The sequence below is a fragment of the Myotis yumanensis genome, unplaced genomic scaffold (assembly GCF_028538775.1).
Source record: "Myotis yumanensis isolate MYYU_CA2020_CCGP unplaced genomic scaffold, mMyoYum1.0.hap1 SCAF_9, whole genome shotgun sequence".
Taxonomy (NCBI): domain Eukaryota; kingdom Metazoa; phylum Chordata; class Mammalia; order Chiroptera; family Vespertilionidae; genus Myotis; species Myotis yumanensis.
Window position 1 is genome coordinate 79894019 of NW_027223760.1, and position 16362 is coordinate 79910380.

The window sequence follows — 16362 nt, forward strand, 5'->3', positions numbered from 1 at the left end:
AGGAATGATGGGCAGGTGAATCTAGGCAGAGCTCAGGGCTGGGGAGGGCAAAGATGTGGAGATGAAGCGGAGAAAGCATGTTAGGCAAATCAAAGAGAAATCTGAACATCTTGGTGTAAGACCATGAAACTTTATGAGGCAGACAGTGGACATAGCTAGATTAAAAGCAAGAATAATAGATATGGTCAGACCTGTGCTGAAGGACATTTGAAAAGTGGGAGGGTTTCAAAGCTGGGAGATACTAGTATGTTACATCATAGTTGATGTCTTAGTCAGCTATTGCCACACTAGTGCTGTGTAACAAATAATCCCCAAAGCCAAGAAATTCTTCTCATACTCCCAGGTCTATAGGTCAGCTGAGGTGGCTGTTTTAAGTTGCAATTCTGTGGGGAGACAGGGGACACTGTACTCTGTACGTCTCCTTCTGGGAGCTCAGCGGGCAGAAGGAACATCTATTTGACAGCTCCTTTATCTTCTATTCTATCTTAAGAAACACATCCCTTCAGAGATGTGCATTTTCAACTCCCTTTTACGGTAATTTATTTTGCAATTACAAGGTAAATATTTCCTTTTAAATCAAGGAGGATTTGTATTTCATGAGATCCCATCTAATCTTACTCTTCGTGACTATCCAACTCTGATTCCAATCTGCTCTTTAATTTAAAATGCCCACCTCATTGTACCTTACTTAAATGTAGGTGATTTTCTTTTAATTGGAAGAATACTATTAAAATGGGTTCTGTGCTATTATTAAATTCCTCATATAATCCACAATGGAATACAGAATTCAGGCCCGAGCAACCAGTTAACAATTCATAGATTCATAGAGTGCCCCAAAGTGTAGTTAATAAAAGGGTAAGAAGTTTCAGAAGTCACTGATGACAGTTATGTGAGCAGTTAATTCCAAGAGACGTCATTATTCTCACGTTTCGGGAGGCTCTGCGATTGAACCGAGGGACTGACGCATCTCACTCTGCCTTTTTGTCAGGAGCACCTCCTCCTCATTGAGGAACTGGGCCCCACTGTGCTCAAGATCTCCTTTGCAGCCAAACCCAAGTTCAGTGGGTCCCCCTTCAGATGTATAGAGAAATCTGTATTTATAGATATTGGAATGAACCATCTTGGGAAATCAAAGGAGCTCAATGATATCGCAAGGTCAAAAGTTAATTTAGGTTTATCTGTTAAGTGAAGCACCTCTCATTTGTGGGAGGCAATTTGCCAAGCTACCCTTTGAGGGCCTAATCCTCATAGTGACTCTAGGACCTACTGCCATTATTATTACTCTTTTTGTTGTTGTTATTATTACTGTTACTAGTGGACAGATGAGAAGGAACTTAACAGCTAACGGACATGCTCAAGGTCACACTGCTGGAAGGGGCCACAGTGGGACTGTGCCCAGACTCCCTGGGCTACAGCTTGGGCTCTTCCCTCCCTGCCTTGCATGCTCTATGGGGGAGGCGGACAGTGCCCCCAGGTGGTGAAAACTGGTTCTTGGAGGAGGAAAAAAACCCCAACTCACTCTTGTCCACGTGTAAAGCACACTGTATGTACATTACATAAACAGGTAACCAGATATCTGCGTTGTTAACATTTCAGGGGAAAACATCTGGCACAGCTCGTGCGTGGGGGCAGTGGTGACGCAGAGTCTGAGTGATGGGCTCCACCCCTCTCGGCCTCCTGTGTGGTCAGGCAGCAGGTACCTGTGGTTCGTACGTTTCTTTTCCGAAAGCGCACGCACTGGGTGTGTGAGGAAAGATGCCAATCGGAAGAATAAGCTGGTGAAGCATAGTTGATATTGACAAGGACCAGAGAAGGGCGGCTTTGACTACTGTCCAACTGAAAGAGGCCAATCCCATGAAAAATGGTGGCACTCCGTTCACTGAGGAGTTTAAAAGCACACACACACACACACACACACTCACTCACACACACAAAACCATCTGCTAACTCTCCCACAGACACATCAAAGGGAAAATAAATCTATTCAGATGATGCATTTGCTCCAGGAGGAGGTTCGATTTTCTTTGTGCCAAACTAAAGACCTCTGCGCAACACAACACGCCTGCTGAACGGCTCCTCATCCACAGCTCGGCAGCTCAGAAATGGACAGCACCTCGCATGCCATTAGGGCCCCTGAACAGACTTCTCCTCTTCTTAAATATTAATGTTTCAATTACGACGTACACCTACTTTATTAGCCACGCCAGGCTCCGTTCAGATCAATAACAGCAGCGCTCGGTGGAATTCTAATGAAGAGAAGCCACGCCGAGTCCTCCCGGCATCCCCTGGGCGACCGTGCACAAAGCCTCCTTTCACAACTGGCTCTGAGATATTTTACAGTCACCTGCCTCATGCAAATGGGGTTCATGTTTATTCATGTGGAGGGTTACAGACCACCTTTCATTCCCTGAGCCAGCTCGGCTAACCAACAGTGTGTGCATCGCATGAAGCTGAGCGGGCCCAGCCTAGGAAGGGGGCTCCTGAATATGTAATTGCCCCTGAAATCCACGCACAGACAGTCAGGAAGCTGGAGGCAGTCTGGCAGCAAATATATTCCCTTTTTCACTCATGCGATCGCTACCTTTAAGGTTTCAAATAATTCCTTTTCCTTTTTTCTTAAATATATTTTTATTGATTTCAGAAAGGAAGGAAGAGGGAGAGAGAGACAGAAACATCAATGATGAGAGAAATATGGATCAGCTGCTTCCTGCACACCCCATAATGAGGATCAACCCCACAACCCGGGCATGTGTCTTGACCAGGAATTGAACCCTGACCTCCTGGTTCATAGGTCGGCGCTCAACCACTGAGCCACACCGGCTGGGCCAAACAATCCCTTTTCTACTCTGACCCATCAACACTAGATGTGACTAGATAGTGGCTCTGCTCCATGGACAATCTCCCCGGGACTTCTCGGGATGCCTCCTCCGTGCTGCTCCCTCGTCCTTCCTGACAGAGGATTTCTCTGCTGACTCCACGAAGCCCGCAGCCTCCCAGGGCAGCCGCGGCTTTGTCTGGGGCCAGGGGCCTCCGGTGCCCAGGTTCTCCTACTGGAAGGAGTGGTTTCTTATCTGCGCGCCTGAGCGTCTAATCTCCATCAGGCTGTGCTTTGCTTACTGTGTTGCTGGGTGACGGTTTAAAATTGTGCTTTTGTGCCAGAGTGACTACGTTTTTCAAATCATTGGTTTCTTCCACTTTGGTCCTTGGAAAGCAGAGCAAACTCATTGGATCTTGGCTTTTGATGCCGATTTTGCTAGCATCTACACCAGGGGTGGGGAATATCTGTCTTGAGGGCCGTATAAGGCCCTTGAAATCATTTGGTCTGGCCCTGCCAAGGCATTAGGGGTCAGTTAATTAAATGTGTGACCAAATATAGCAGCTAATGTTTAAGCTGATAATTTTGTATGGCCCTCCAATGATGTTATAAATATCTAAATGGCCCGTGGCAGAAACAAGGTTTCCCCTCCCCTAATCTAAAGTAATACCAATGCCATGAACAAATGTTTTGACGGCCCCTGGAAGGCTCAGCCATCCCGGGAGAAGTCTGGGCAACGAGGTAACTGCTGAAGAGTGTTAACTGCCACCAGCCCTCAGGAGAGCGAGAGGGTGGAACCGCTGATCAGTTACCCACCCATGCTGGTCGCCTGGAAAACCAAGGGCCTAATGGAGTTGTGGTGGATGACGACACCACCAGAATCCGTGGAATTTCCAGCTTCAGCACGATTTCCGCTGAAGTTAAATGAGCTACCTTATTCAGTTAAGAACTTCATTTGGGGTACACAGACAGCTTTCCTTTTTTTAAAAAAAACATAATGGCCAAAAAATGTCTTATTTTGAAAAATGCAATTTAAAAAAAGCTCACAGACACAGACAACAGTATATGATGACCAGAGGGAAAGCGGGGTGGGGCAGGTGGGAGAGGGTAAAGGGGGGGTAAATGCCAGGAGACTTGACTTGGGGAGGTGAACACACAATACTGTATACAGATGGCTGTTACAGATTCATACTCCTGAAACCTACACAACCTATTAACCAATGCCACCCCAATAAACTCAATAAACAAGTGTTAAAGAAAAAGAGCAATTTACTCCTTTTTCAGACAGAATAGATCTTATCACATACAAAAATAACACTTCATAAATGCATTTTACTTCCTCAAAGAATTTTTACACTTATTACTTCAACTTACTACCATGCCACCATAAAAGAGGGCGGTGGGAGACTGGGATCCACTATATATATTATATATAATTCGACTTTTTATTATAGGCAGACTCCTGAGTTGCTACTCAGAGAGCCAGGATTTTTACATGGGCCTTGCAGACCTATGAGCATCTTACTTCATCAATGCCCGCAATCCCTACCAGTTGGTGGTAACATGTTATGTGTATCAACTGATGGTGACCCTACGGACACAATGCACCATTAGTGACCAAATCTACCTTTACAACAATCTTCAATGATCGTTTTGGCCCCACCCAGAGATGTAACTGGTATGTGGAGTGAGTGGGCACTGGGCTACCAGGCTTTCACCTCCCCCTTCCCTGGTGGTTCCAATGCTCAGGCAAGATTGAGAAACTGCTACGCACAGATATAGAGTTTGACGTGTAGACTCTTGTTAGATTTTTTAAAGGGAGCAGAATCAGGGACAGACTCTGCCAGTGAGATTCCTGTACCTAAAATACCCACATCACTGCATGCCCCTCCTGCCCTGCTCAAAAAACAGGGCCTCCATCCAGGATTACGGGGCCGCGTGTGCGCCAGGGGTCCAGCTGCAGTTCAGCTCCTCTATGATGCCAAGAACAGTGACTAATGTGTGCTCTCAAATATCAGAAACAAAAGGCAAAAAACGTAGAATACAAACCCAATGGCCCAAATCAATGGATTATTCTACAGAGAACGCTCTACTGAGAATTGAAAGAAAGGACTTTCAAAGCATAAATACTTGAATCCCTCTCTAATTCTACTTCTCTTATATAAATTTTTAAAAAATCCCACCTGGTGCTTCCCAAGTCCTAGGACAGAAAGACAGCTGCTTCTCCACACCCCACTTCTCGCTGTAGCACTGACTACCAAGCGCTTGAAACCTACGAACTCCTGTCCCCTTCCAGGGGGGCTGTTGAAGAGATTCCTGCATCTGCTGGGATCTCGTCTTGTTTGTTGGGAAAATGAAACTTTGGATTGAGGGCTGCTGCTTCTCCAGACACGCGCTAAAGAAGGCAGCCCCAGGTTTCAGGTGGACGCTGAAAGCTGCCATCCATGCTTCCTGACAAAGTGGCCAGAGCCTGAGATGCTGCCCGAGAAAGTTCAGAAGGAATGCTGTCTAACCTTGAGCTTCTTCCCGATATTTCTCAGCTCAGATTTGGACAATCTTAGGAAACAAGAAAAACATTCCATCGAACCAGTAACACTAAGCCCACATGTGTTCCTACATTTGATCAGTTCTGACCAGGCCAGTGGTGCAGGGCCACAGTAAGAAACTGTACCTGAAACCTGGCCCTGCAGCTGCTGAAGGAAGCCTCTGGTCATGTGTGAATCCTGAAAGAAGTGTCGGAGCAACGGCAGGGTTTGCTGTCGCCTTACCCTGAGCAGCAGGATGTCACTGCCACCAACCAGAGCACATGGCTGCAGGGAACCACACGGACCCGGGAGCCCTGCTCAGCTCCCAGGTCTGGCCTCTCACCTCTTCCAGACCAATGCCTCGGTTTCCTTTGCTAACAGTGCGTTCCTGTCAAAAACCTCAAGTTCTATAGGAGTTAGGTGTCAAGAGCTCAACCCTTGCGCCATTCCTCTGCAGGAATTTGGTAATGTTTTCTGTACACCTTATCTGTGCATAGATCAGCAACAATAAGGTCTGTATTGTTATCACTTACAAAAATGCAGACTTCTGTAATTCCAGGGAATCTCAGAAGGCAGATGGACCCATGGTGCTGGAACATGGCAGTGCTGAGATCCCCTTCTCCTGGGGGAGAGGGTGGTTCTGGCACAGAAGAGCTAAAGACCGGATGGTTTCCAGCAACACCGCAGTACATGAAGAGTTGAACTGATCCAGGGCGAAGTGGCCCCAGCAATTTCAAAGACCATTGCTTTAACTCTCCTTATTTCTTTGGCTTAATTGAACTTACTGTCAGACCACCTTGCCTCTCCCTCCTTCCTTCCCTCCCTCCCTCCCAGGGATGATTTGCACCTGAATTGCAAAATCTCTCATGATCAAGTGAGGTACCTTTGGGAGGCTGCAGTTATAATCACAAAGGAAATCCTGGGCTTCCCTCCACGTCCCTTCCTGATGTGCCTGTCTGTGGGCACAGCTGCTCACACCCCTGGCGGCTCTAAGCTGCAGCTTCCAGATCAGTGCTCGCCACAGAGGGGCACCACTGGGGCCCCTGTCAGTGAACTAAACCAATGGCCCAGAATGACTGAGATGGACCTCAGGCGTCTGCTGTAGCCGCAGGTAAGATCATTGTGCTGATGGAGACAGGCTGGAGCCTGACTGCGGCTTAGGGAAGGGTGTCTTTTTCCTTTTCCCGGTTTCTTTTTTTTTTCTTTTCCACCTATATCAGTTCCAGATGCCACAAACCAGAACTGTGGTGGAAGAGAGGAGATGATGGGGAGGCAGAGGCCAACAAGAGATCAAGTAGAGCTGCAATGCAGACCTTAGGTTGTGCCCCAAGCACAAGCCCACGAGGCCCCAGGATGCTGATGAGATCAGACCCTTACTTTTAGAGAGAGTTATGCCCCAGGACCAGGTGAGTAGACATGGGCTATGATGACACAGTAGCAAATTAGAATAATTCAAGGCTGAAATACACCTGCACCCAACATCATTTATGAGCCATGTTATCATTGTTATAAGGCCTTTATCTCAGGATAAAGATTTTGTTTATCTTGAAAAGTACACACAATGCTTCTGTTCCTCTAAGTTGTTCAACATTCTTCTCTCCACCCAACAGAAAAAAACATGAAATTCACACTCTTACAGAAAACCAAAGGACTCCTCCATTCAGTGAACCAAATGCTCTCTCTAAACCAAAAGATGTTCCATATAGACTTACGCAACTCTTTGAAAGAGATCTTGCAATTTAACAGTCAAGGGCAAATTGTCTCAACACATCCACAATCCACAATGAAACCCAGTGCCCTGGCCAAGCAGCCTTCCTGACCTCATCATCTCCAGGTCCGCCACCTGCACAGGTGGAAGGGAGGCGTTTTCCCAATAGACCCGCAATAACAAGGCATTCCAGAGTCATGTCATGGAAGAGACGTAAGATCATCTCAACGTTATTTTTCACAAAAGCGCCTCTGCTGCTGGCTTCAGCTTAGTAAGCCCAAAGGAACACAGCTGCTCGAAGCTCATCCCCAGAGAGGACAGCATCACCAAGAGCCTCATGACTTCCTTCCTCCTTTCTCAAAGCGACCTGAAATCCAGTCGTCCCCATTCTCCCAACTGGCCCACTGCCTTCCACACATGGCCCAGGGGCCCTGCAAAGTGCGGCTCTTTGGGGGACGAGGTGCTGCCTCTGCTTCCGGTCCCCCTTACCTTGTTGAAGTCTTCGGAAGTCGCCCTCATCTCCTTCCAGGTCTTGTTCAGGAGCTGGATGCAGATGCAGAAGAACTCCTCGAAGGATCTGTCGTGGGTGAAGAACATCGGGTGGAAGTCGTTGCAGGTCTCACTGGCTGGAGGAGAGAGAAGGGAGAGGAGGGAAATGATGGGACAGCCACGTGGGGGTGCTCCAAGGAGAGATGACGGGAGGCATAGCTCGCTCAAGCCATAGCGGGTAAAAGGAATGCTGAGAAGCAACCTAAGAATAGATCCTGTGCAACTTCGAAGTTCAAGGTCGGATTGTCAGACCTACCCGTAGGCACAATTTTTGACAGAAGTCAGGTCCTAAGCCACAGCATGACATGAGCCTTAGGGCTGCTCCCGGCCCGGATCTCTGGTGTTGAGTATAAGCTCTATATCTGCCTTCAATAACCTTATGGAGACTGTGCAGAACTCCCTCTCCATCACAGCTCCTCCTCCTCCCTTAATTTCTCCTTTCTCTACAGAACCACTGGCGGAGGATGAGCTTCCCTGCATACACAATTAATTGCAACTTGGAAAGCAGTTTCCTTGATTATTTCTCCAGGGGGCTTTTTTACCCCGTTAGGCAGTGGGTAGGGGACATTTGAGATCATTAACCATCTGGTGCCATTAACCACTTGCTTTACATTCCCAGACACAGGTGGCTGGAGGTTAAAGCAATCCAAGTGGCTTTCAAGGTCACAACTGGTCAGATCCTGGACCAAAACATGAGGCCAGTCAACCTGCCTGTGAGCCCCTATTGTCAAGCTTCCTGGGGTCAGACTCCATGCTCTGAGCTCCAGGTGCAGCCACCTCTTCTTCCCTGACCCAGCCTCGCCCCAACCTTCTTCTCAGCTGTCTGTCCAGGTTACACTCATAGCCCTTTCCCATGCATCACATTTGATTGTACCAGGCCTCTTAGCGCTCATGTCTATGGACAACGATACTAGAGCCCAAGGAACTTGTCTTTGTGACCCCCAACACAGAACCCTACATTTTTAAAAAATATAAGCTGTTAAGTATAGTAAAAGAATTCTTATGCTAATTGGAACCTCTTAAAGACCAATCAGTCTTCAAGGCTCTAAATCAGTGGTTCTCAACCTTGGCTGCACATTAGAATCACCTGGGAATCTTTTTAAAATCCTGATTTCTGGGCCTCATCCTCCGGAAATTCTGTTTCTTCGTTATGGGGTGGGGACACAACATTAGTAACAAAGAAACAATTTCTGGAGGATGAGGCCCAGAAATCAGGCTTTTAAAAAGATTCCCAGGTGATTCTAATGTGCAGCCAAGGTTGAGAACCACTGCTCTAAATGGTGGAATTTCAAGCCCCAAAAGCCCAGCAGAGGAGGGTGGGTGGGTTACAGCAGAGACTTCTGCCCTTGGGGGGAGCCCTGCTACAGCCACTTGGTTGAACCTCAAGTTCACTTAGAATCCTCTCATGCAGGTGAAGGATCCCTGACCAGACCTAAAGGGACACACCCTGCTCTGGCAGGACCACAAGCTCTTATACACTGACTTCTTCTGTCGCCATCCTTTACAAATACAGTGAATTCCCAACCTCTGAACAATTTAAAGCAACAGTGTCCAGTGTTTGTACAGCTCACCCCTCTGGAGGGTGGAACCCCATGTGAAGACAGGTGAAAGCGGTTTTCTTCTAGACGAGGTAAGGGCATGGACCAGCAGCAGCGTGAGCCATGTGGAAAGGGTTAGGGCTGGGGCTGAAGCCGGGTTCAAGTCCAGGGCCTGCCAAGCAGGAGCACGTCATTTCATCTCTCTGAGCCTGATTCTTTTTTTTTTTTTTAATGTTTTCATTGATTGTTTTAAAGAGAGAGGAGGAGAGATGGAAAGAGAGGAACATCGATGTGAGAGAGAAACAGCAAGTGGTTGCCTCCCACACACACCCTGACCAAGGGTAGAACCTGGGTGTGTGCCCTGACTGGGAATTGAACCGGCAACCTTTCGGTGCACAGGATGACAATCAACTGAGCCACATCAGCCAGGGCGAGCCTTGGTTTTCCTAACAAAAAAAGTGCAAGTGAATCTCCTCCGGCTTTTCCAAAGGCCTCGGAGAGGATCACATGACGAGATTCTTGGAAAAGTGCTTGGAATGGATAAAAGTTGATGCAAATATGGAGATAGGTGGTGGGTGATAATGCTCTGCCCATGTATCCTTTCAGGAACACTGATTATTCTTTGCTTCCCCCAATTCCTAGCCGAGCCTGTTCACATCTCGGAAATTACAGGCAAGAACATGTACGTCACCCCATCCCCAGCCTGAGTGACCAGCAGAGGGACAGCAAGAGTGAAGGTCAGACCTGAGACAAAGCTGCTTAAGGAACCTGGAACTAAACACGGGCGGATTGTGTTTGCTGCCCCAGGCAATGAGCTGCCAGTCTCACTTTCATAAGCACTGAAGCAATGAAATTTACCAGTCCACAGAAGCACTTTAAAGCACCACTGCCATCCAAAAACTCATCATTAATCACATTATCACACTCGCTCTTCCCGGCCCAGTGTGATTATGTGTGTGCTTTATGCCCTAGTTAACGTTTTTATGGGATTGCTAGAGCTGAAATAGCCAGGCACACTTGAGACCACCAAGCCCTGCTCCGCTTGGGTGAAGAGAGAGGGAGGCAACACGCTAATAATAGGGCCTATTTGTTGGGTCATGTCACAGACCAAGGGCTCTGCAAGCGTTATTCTCCGCATACCCCTGGAGGTCGGCATTGTGCTTATCTTCACTGTACAATCCTGAAGAAGTTAAACCTTCTGTCAGGAGCTTCGTTCAGGTGGCCCCAAATGAGCGTTTGTAGCCCAGTGAAGCTGGCCCGGCAGCAGGCTTCCTGCCTCGGTTGACGTGAAGAGCTCAGGGCAGCTCCTTGTGATGGCTGCTTTGAAGATTAACCGCTCCACCCACAGCTCTTGCTTAGGCAGGAACAGTGACTGCAAGAGGCAGGCTCACCGCAGCTGTGAGCCAACAGGATCACGATGCTCACCCAGTCCAGGGCCCCTGGCCCAGGCCTCGCCACTGGGAAATGTGAACAGGCCTCAGCCTAAGGGGACGGCCTCGGTCCGAGAAGAAGGTCCTTAAGGCAGAGGTTTGAACAAGCAAAGAAAAACAGGGAGGCGGGGCTTACAGGTGCTTTAGAAAAATAAAAACACCTATTGAGGAAAAAATGTTAAAGTAGTGTGCAATGATTTTACAAATAAAATCCAGAGGGAAATTTTCAATGAGACAAAAATAGTAACACCTTTTAAAAAACAAAATGGTTGTTAAGCATACTATTTTTAACACAATGAGATTCTACTTTGTAAAAATCAACTGAATGGTCTTTTAAGAGTGGAATATTTAGGTGTCCTCAGAGCTGATGGTAAAAAGGGTTCTTATTATTTTACTGACACCCAACTCGTTTATAAATAGGCCAGCGTTGCAGGCAGTTACAATCCATGCACCTATGTTTTAACAATAAAAGTAAGAAGGCTGCACTCTCAGGTGGCACATTGCCTTTCAAAGTAGGTTTCTTCCTATTTCCATTGGATGATGTGAGCTGAGCTAGACATCCTTGCTAGTGCCTCAGAGAACAATGTCTACTGCACGGAATACAGAGAACAGGTTCCGGTGCTGCCTGTGACCTTGTGAAGGTCACCTCAGCTCCCTGGGTCCCAGGGTTCTTACCTGTAAGATGGACTAGTAAAGTTCCTGCCACTTTTAAAATTCTAATACTACACACATGCACAGTCACTCACACACTCATACACACACACACACACACACAGACACACACACATGTTCACTCACCAGATAATGAACTTTCAGCTCCCAGGTGCCCATCAATAATCACAGGGCTCGGGGGCTGCATCTGCCCTCAACTTTATTTCCTAAATTAGCATCTCCCTGAATGACAGGATGGCTCCACATTTCAATCCGGGTGTTAAGGCATCAAAGAAGCATTGGGTAGGCTTAGAAGATGTTTGATGACCTAGTATTTACTCTTCCTTTTACCAGAAAATTGTTAGTTGCTTTTATACCCTCCTGAACTATTAATATCACCTAATGCAGACCATTACTGTTGAGTAAAGATAGAATGACAAGATGACAGGTGAATGCATATAATTTCTGCTTTTCCATGGGAATTTCCTAAGACAAAGGCAATGTTTCTGATGCTGAAAAGCTCTCTTCCGTGTGTTCCATGACCCCTGTTATGCTCAGAGACACTGGGAGCCCATTGACCAGTGCCTGGAGGTCTGCAGGTGTGGGGGGCACGAGCAAATTCTGATGTTTTTACTGAATGTGCCAGACATAAAGGGCATTTTGCTTTAACATACTGAGTTACAGTTAGAAGGGGATCCATTACATGCCCACGAAAGCAGTCCATACGTGAGAACTGCTGGAGTGACTAAAAACTGGTTAGTTATCTGCAGCATGGAAACTCCAGTTAGCGCTGCTTGTGGCTCTGGGGTCAGTCTGAACAGTGCCTGGATGAGTTATCAGATGCAAACGTGAGTGTGTACCTTACACCTTTGCAGAAAATCTTCCCCGTGACCTTGGTGCTTTCTATTTTTGGACACAGTACTCGTTAATGGCTTGGTTTTGAAGGCTGGGTACTGAGTGGGAAGATGTGAAAAGTTCAGACCTTCGGTAGGTGGGAGAGGTGGAAAGAGGAGAGTGAGGGCAACGAACTTGAGGTCCCCCCACTGCTGCGAGTCCACCAACACAGACGCTCCCACCCTGCTACTTCAGGGCCGGGGATCAGAAGCGAGACACCCGCTCAGCTCTGCCCAGCCCGGAAGCCTGGTTTAATAGAACTGCATATTCCTTTCTATCCTCTATCAGGCCTAAAAATAGTATGAAATTGACATTGAAAAGACACACAGCAGCTAATCCAGGGCTTCTTTGTTCGCCTTCCCACGAGCATTTTTAGAAGGACACTGAGAGAGGTAAAGAAAATACTGACTGTAATACTTTCAACGATGAGGATTTTTAAAAAATGATTTTTAAAAATTAAAAAAACACATGAAACACCTGACTGGTGTGAGGGCTGAAAATCAGACTGCAGCACCGGAAGAGAGACAATTCCGTGAGAATGACCTGCGGCCACGTCCCAGGCGAGCGGCGTAGGTGAGAGAGCAGGGGTTCTGGAGCAGGCTGGCCTGGGCGCAAATCTCGGTGTCACTATTTAATAGCAATGTGACCTTGATCACATTATATTTCTTCTGGACCTCAATGTCCTCTTTAAAAAAAATAGAAAAAGACAATGTCTCCCAGCTCATCAGATTGCTGCTGGGATTAAATGTAAAGCCATACATCAGTGGTTCTCAACCTTAATGCCGCGACCCTTTAATACAGTTCCTCATGTTGTGGTGACCCCCAACCATAAAATTATTTTCGTTGCTACTTCAGAACTGTAATTTTGCTACTGTTATGAATCGTCATGTAAATATCTGATATGCAGGATGTATTTTCATTGTTACAAATTGAACATAATTAAAGCATAGTGATTAATCACAAAAACAATATGTAATTATGTATGTGTTTTCCGATGGTCTTAGGCGACCCCTGTGGAAGGGTCGTTCGACCCCCAAAGGGGTCGCGACCCACAGGTTGAGAACCGCTGCCATACATGGTTCATATATTCACTGAGATAAAATAAGCACCCATAAGTGCTAGTGGTTACCAGTTTTACTAGCAAAATAATAATTATTTACTTAGCTTAAATGATAAACCTGGAGGAATTACACTTCTGGATAGAAGACAGTATGCAACTCCAGTAATGAAGACATCTTGCTATTGGTCCCCGGATGGAAAAGCAGAACAATGGACTAGAACAAGAAGTCTAGAGCAGATCTGTATATTCAGTCACCAGGTTTATGACAAAGGTAACACAGCGGTGGAAGAGGTTTCAATAACTTATGCAGGGCTAACTATATATGCATTGGAAAATATGAGCTAGGAGTCCCTGCCTCACACCACTTACAAAAATCAACTCCAGGTGGCTTCTAGATCTCAGTGTGAAAGAACCAAGAAGCTTCCATATATCAGGAGAATCTACCCATGACATCCAGCTGGGCAAAGGTTTCTTAAACAGGGCAGAACAATCATTACCCCTAAGGAAAAGTGCTCGTCGAATTATATTAGATCTTCATTAAAAGATACGATAAGGATGGCAACCCCAGAGTCAGAGAAACAGTGGCAACATTACCTGATAGTGAGCTGACAATGGCAATCTATAAATAAAATACCCTTATAACTCAGTAAGAACAGGACACAACCCAACAGAGAAATGGCCACCATGTGAAGAGGCATTTCCCCAAATAGAATATCTAAGTGGCCAATAAACACATAAAAAAGCGTCGGCTTTTTCAGTCACTAGGGAAATAGAAATTTAAACAACAATTCAAACACCCACCAGAATGGCTACAGTAAAAGCATGACACATTCTAAACGTTGGTAAGAATGTGGAACAAACAACATTCTCATACACTGTTGATGGGTGTGTAAATAGTTTACCCGCTTTGAAAAGCAGGTTGGTAGAATTTATTTAAGCTAAAACAGTGATACCCTATGACACAGCAATTCTACCCAAAGATAGAAACCAACAGGGATGCATACATACAGTACATGCTGCATGAGAAACGTATGAGCATGTTCGCAGCAGCACTATCTTGTTAGAGCCCCAAACTCAAAGCAACCAAACTGTCCATGCAAGAGTTATTAGATAAGTAAATCTCAGTTTATTCATACAGAAGCACACTTATTACAAAGAAATGATTTTTAAAGCTATACTATACACAATAATGTGAACGGATTGAAAACATGCTGAAAGAAAGGAGTCCATACAAAAGAGACCATACTATATAATGCTATGGATCTAAAGTTCAAAACAGGCAAAATTCATGGAAGAAATTGGCGGGGAGGGTCCCTGACAGTTGTGTAACATTCTCTATCTTGATGTGGGTGGTAACTAAATGAATAGTCGTTGGCTGGAAAATTCACTGAGCTGTGTTGTATTCTTAGGATTGGAACACTTACATGCATTCAAGTCACACTTACATTAAAAAGCAACTTTACTCATTGAATCCTATATCATTGTTCCCAGACAGAATCAATGACCACTGTTCCTGTGCTCCATTTAGCACTTATTTCATCTTTCTGGTATTGTGCTTGGTTTTTGCACTCCTCTCGTCCTCCGGGGATAAGCTCTTTTATGGCACAATTGTGTCTTACTTATCCATGTCTCTCCTCAACAACTTACACTTAGGAGGTGTCCATGAATCTTAAATAAACAAACAAATAAAGAGTTACCTTAGAAAGTAGAATATGGCTTTCCTGATGAGTAAGAAGGGACAAAGGCTTGTCAGACAGGTCAAAGTCATTTCAGGTGATTCAGGTGGGCTTCTTAGGAGCGGCACTGGTCCGCCCTGCCCAGCGCCTCTGGGACCAGGGACTGGCATGGTATGCAGCCCAGGTGACTGGACAGAAAAGCACCCCACCTGTCTAGGCTGGCATCCTGAGCTAACTGGAATCAGCTCCTAGAGTTGGTCAGGGGCCCTCTCTACACCTGGGCTAGAGTTTCATTTCACCTGCTGGATGGATAAGAGCACATGTATGCACTTTCTTTAGTGAATGGGGATCCTGACCTCACTGAGGAGTCTTACAGCTGCTAATGTGATGGGTTGTGTGCACTCTAAGAAGAATCACACGTTTCTTTTAAATGAGTTTTCTCCCTCCCTCCCTTCCTCTTCCCTTCCATCCATCCAAGTATGTGCATGTCCACCTGTCTGTCCATCCATATATCCATCCATCCATCCAACTGCAAGGTGGTTAAGAGCATGGCCTTGGAGCCAGGTTGCCTGAGTTTGGATCCTGGTTCTGCCACTCCTTATCTATATGACCTTCAACTCCTGAGCAGGGAGAGATGAGTAAAAGATGAGGCCGAAGAAGTAGGCTGGCATCAGATCAGCTGATTCTTTGTAGACCACACTAGGGAATGTGGACTTTATTCCACCTACAATGGGAAGCCATTAATGGGGTTTAAATAGGAGCAGGATAAAGACTTCTCATCTATGTTCTTACTCTACATTTGTCTCTTTTAATGGAATTAAAATTCAAGTAACTTAAAGATTCTTATTATTCTGGAATCCATGTACTTGGTACTTGGGCATATTAAGGAGGAGTGGTGAGCCAGATAAAAACCTTAGTGCTAAGTGGTTAGGAGTGTCAGTTCTGGAGTTAGGGCTGGGGCTGGATTTTTTCCGAGGCGCCTTTACTGTGATCCCAGCCAAGTCCTGTAATGTCTCCAAGCCTCTCTTATTATGATGACAATAACAGTAACTTATAGCTTGCCGAACTGAGTAAAGACATAGTGAGAAGATTTCCATAAAACGCTTAGCAAAGCATTTGGCATATAATAAGCACTCAATAAATGTGGTCATAAAATGTTATGCAGAATACAAATGTGGTGTGTACATCACCCCCCTTCCAATCTTGAATTATAATATAAGATCTAGATTGCAGTAAAATCTTATTTACTTTCACCTCCCTTCGTGAAGGTCCCCAGATCCCCTGGAAAATTATATAACAGCATTCCCATCATCATCTTGTGAGATGCTTAACCAAAAGACAGAATTTGCAGAAATTCCAGTAAATTAGGATTGCTGATAAGTGCGAGCTCCGTGACCCCTGGGAGTTTGCTTAGAATTGAAAAATGGTCTTGCTGATTCGCCCTGTTTTTGCTCTTTCTTTGTCCTCTGGCGGAAACTACCGAAATGTGCAGGAAAATGGAGCCTGGAACCTTGGA

The 16362-nt window shown here is 45.9% G+C and overlaps 1 protein-coding gene across 3 annotated transcripts in view; it reads right to left on the reverse strand.

Annotated features, from left to right (window-relative positions):
* ELMO1 (engulfment and cell motility 1) overlaps positions 1–16362 on the reverse strand; it is a 401514-nt gene that overhangs the window by 109256 nt on the left and 275896 nt on the right. For all 3 annotated transcript variants that reach the window (XM_070424794.1, XM_070424795.1, XM_070424793.1), the window contains one exon: positions 7538–7674. In XM_070424794.1, coding sequence (XP_070280895.1) covers positions 7538–7674 — 137 coding nt within the window. The remainder of the gene's footprint in view (positions 1–7537; positions 7675–16362) is intronic.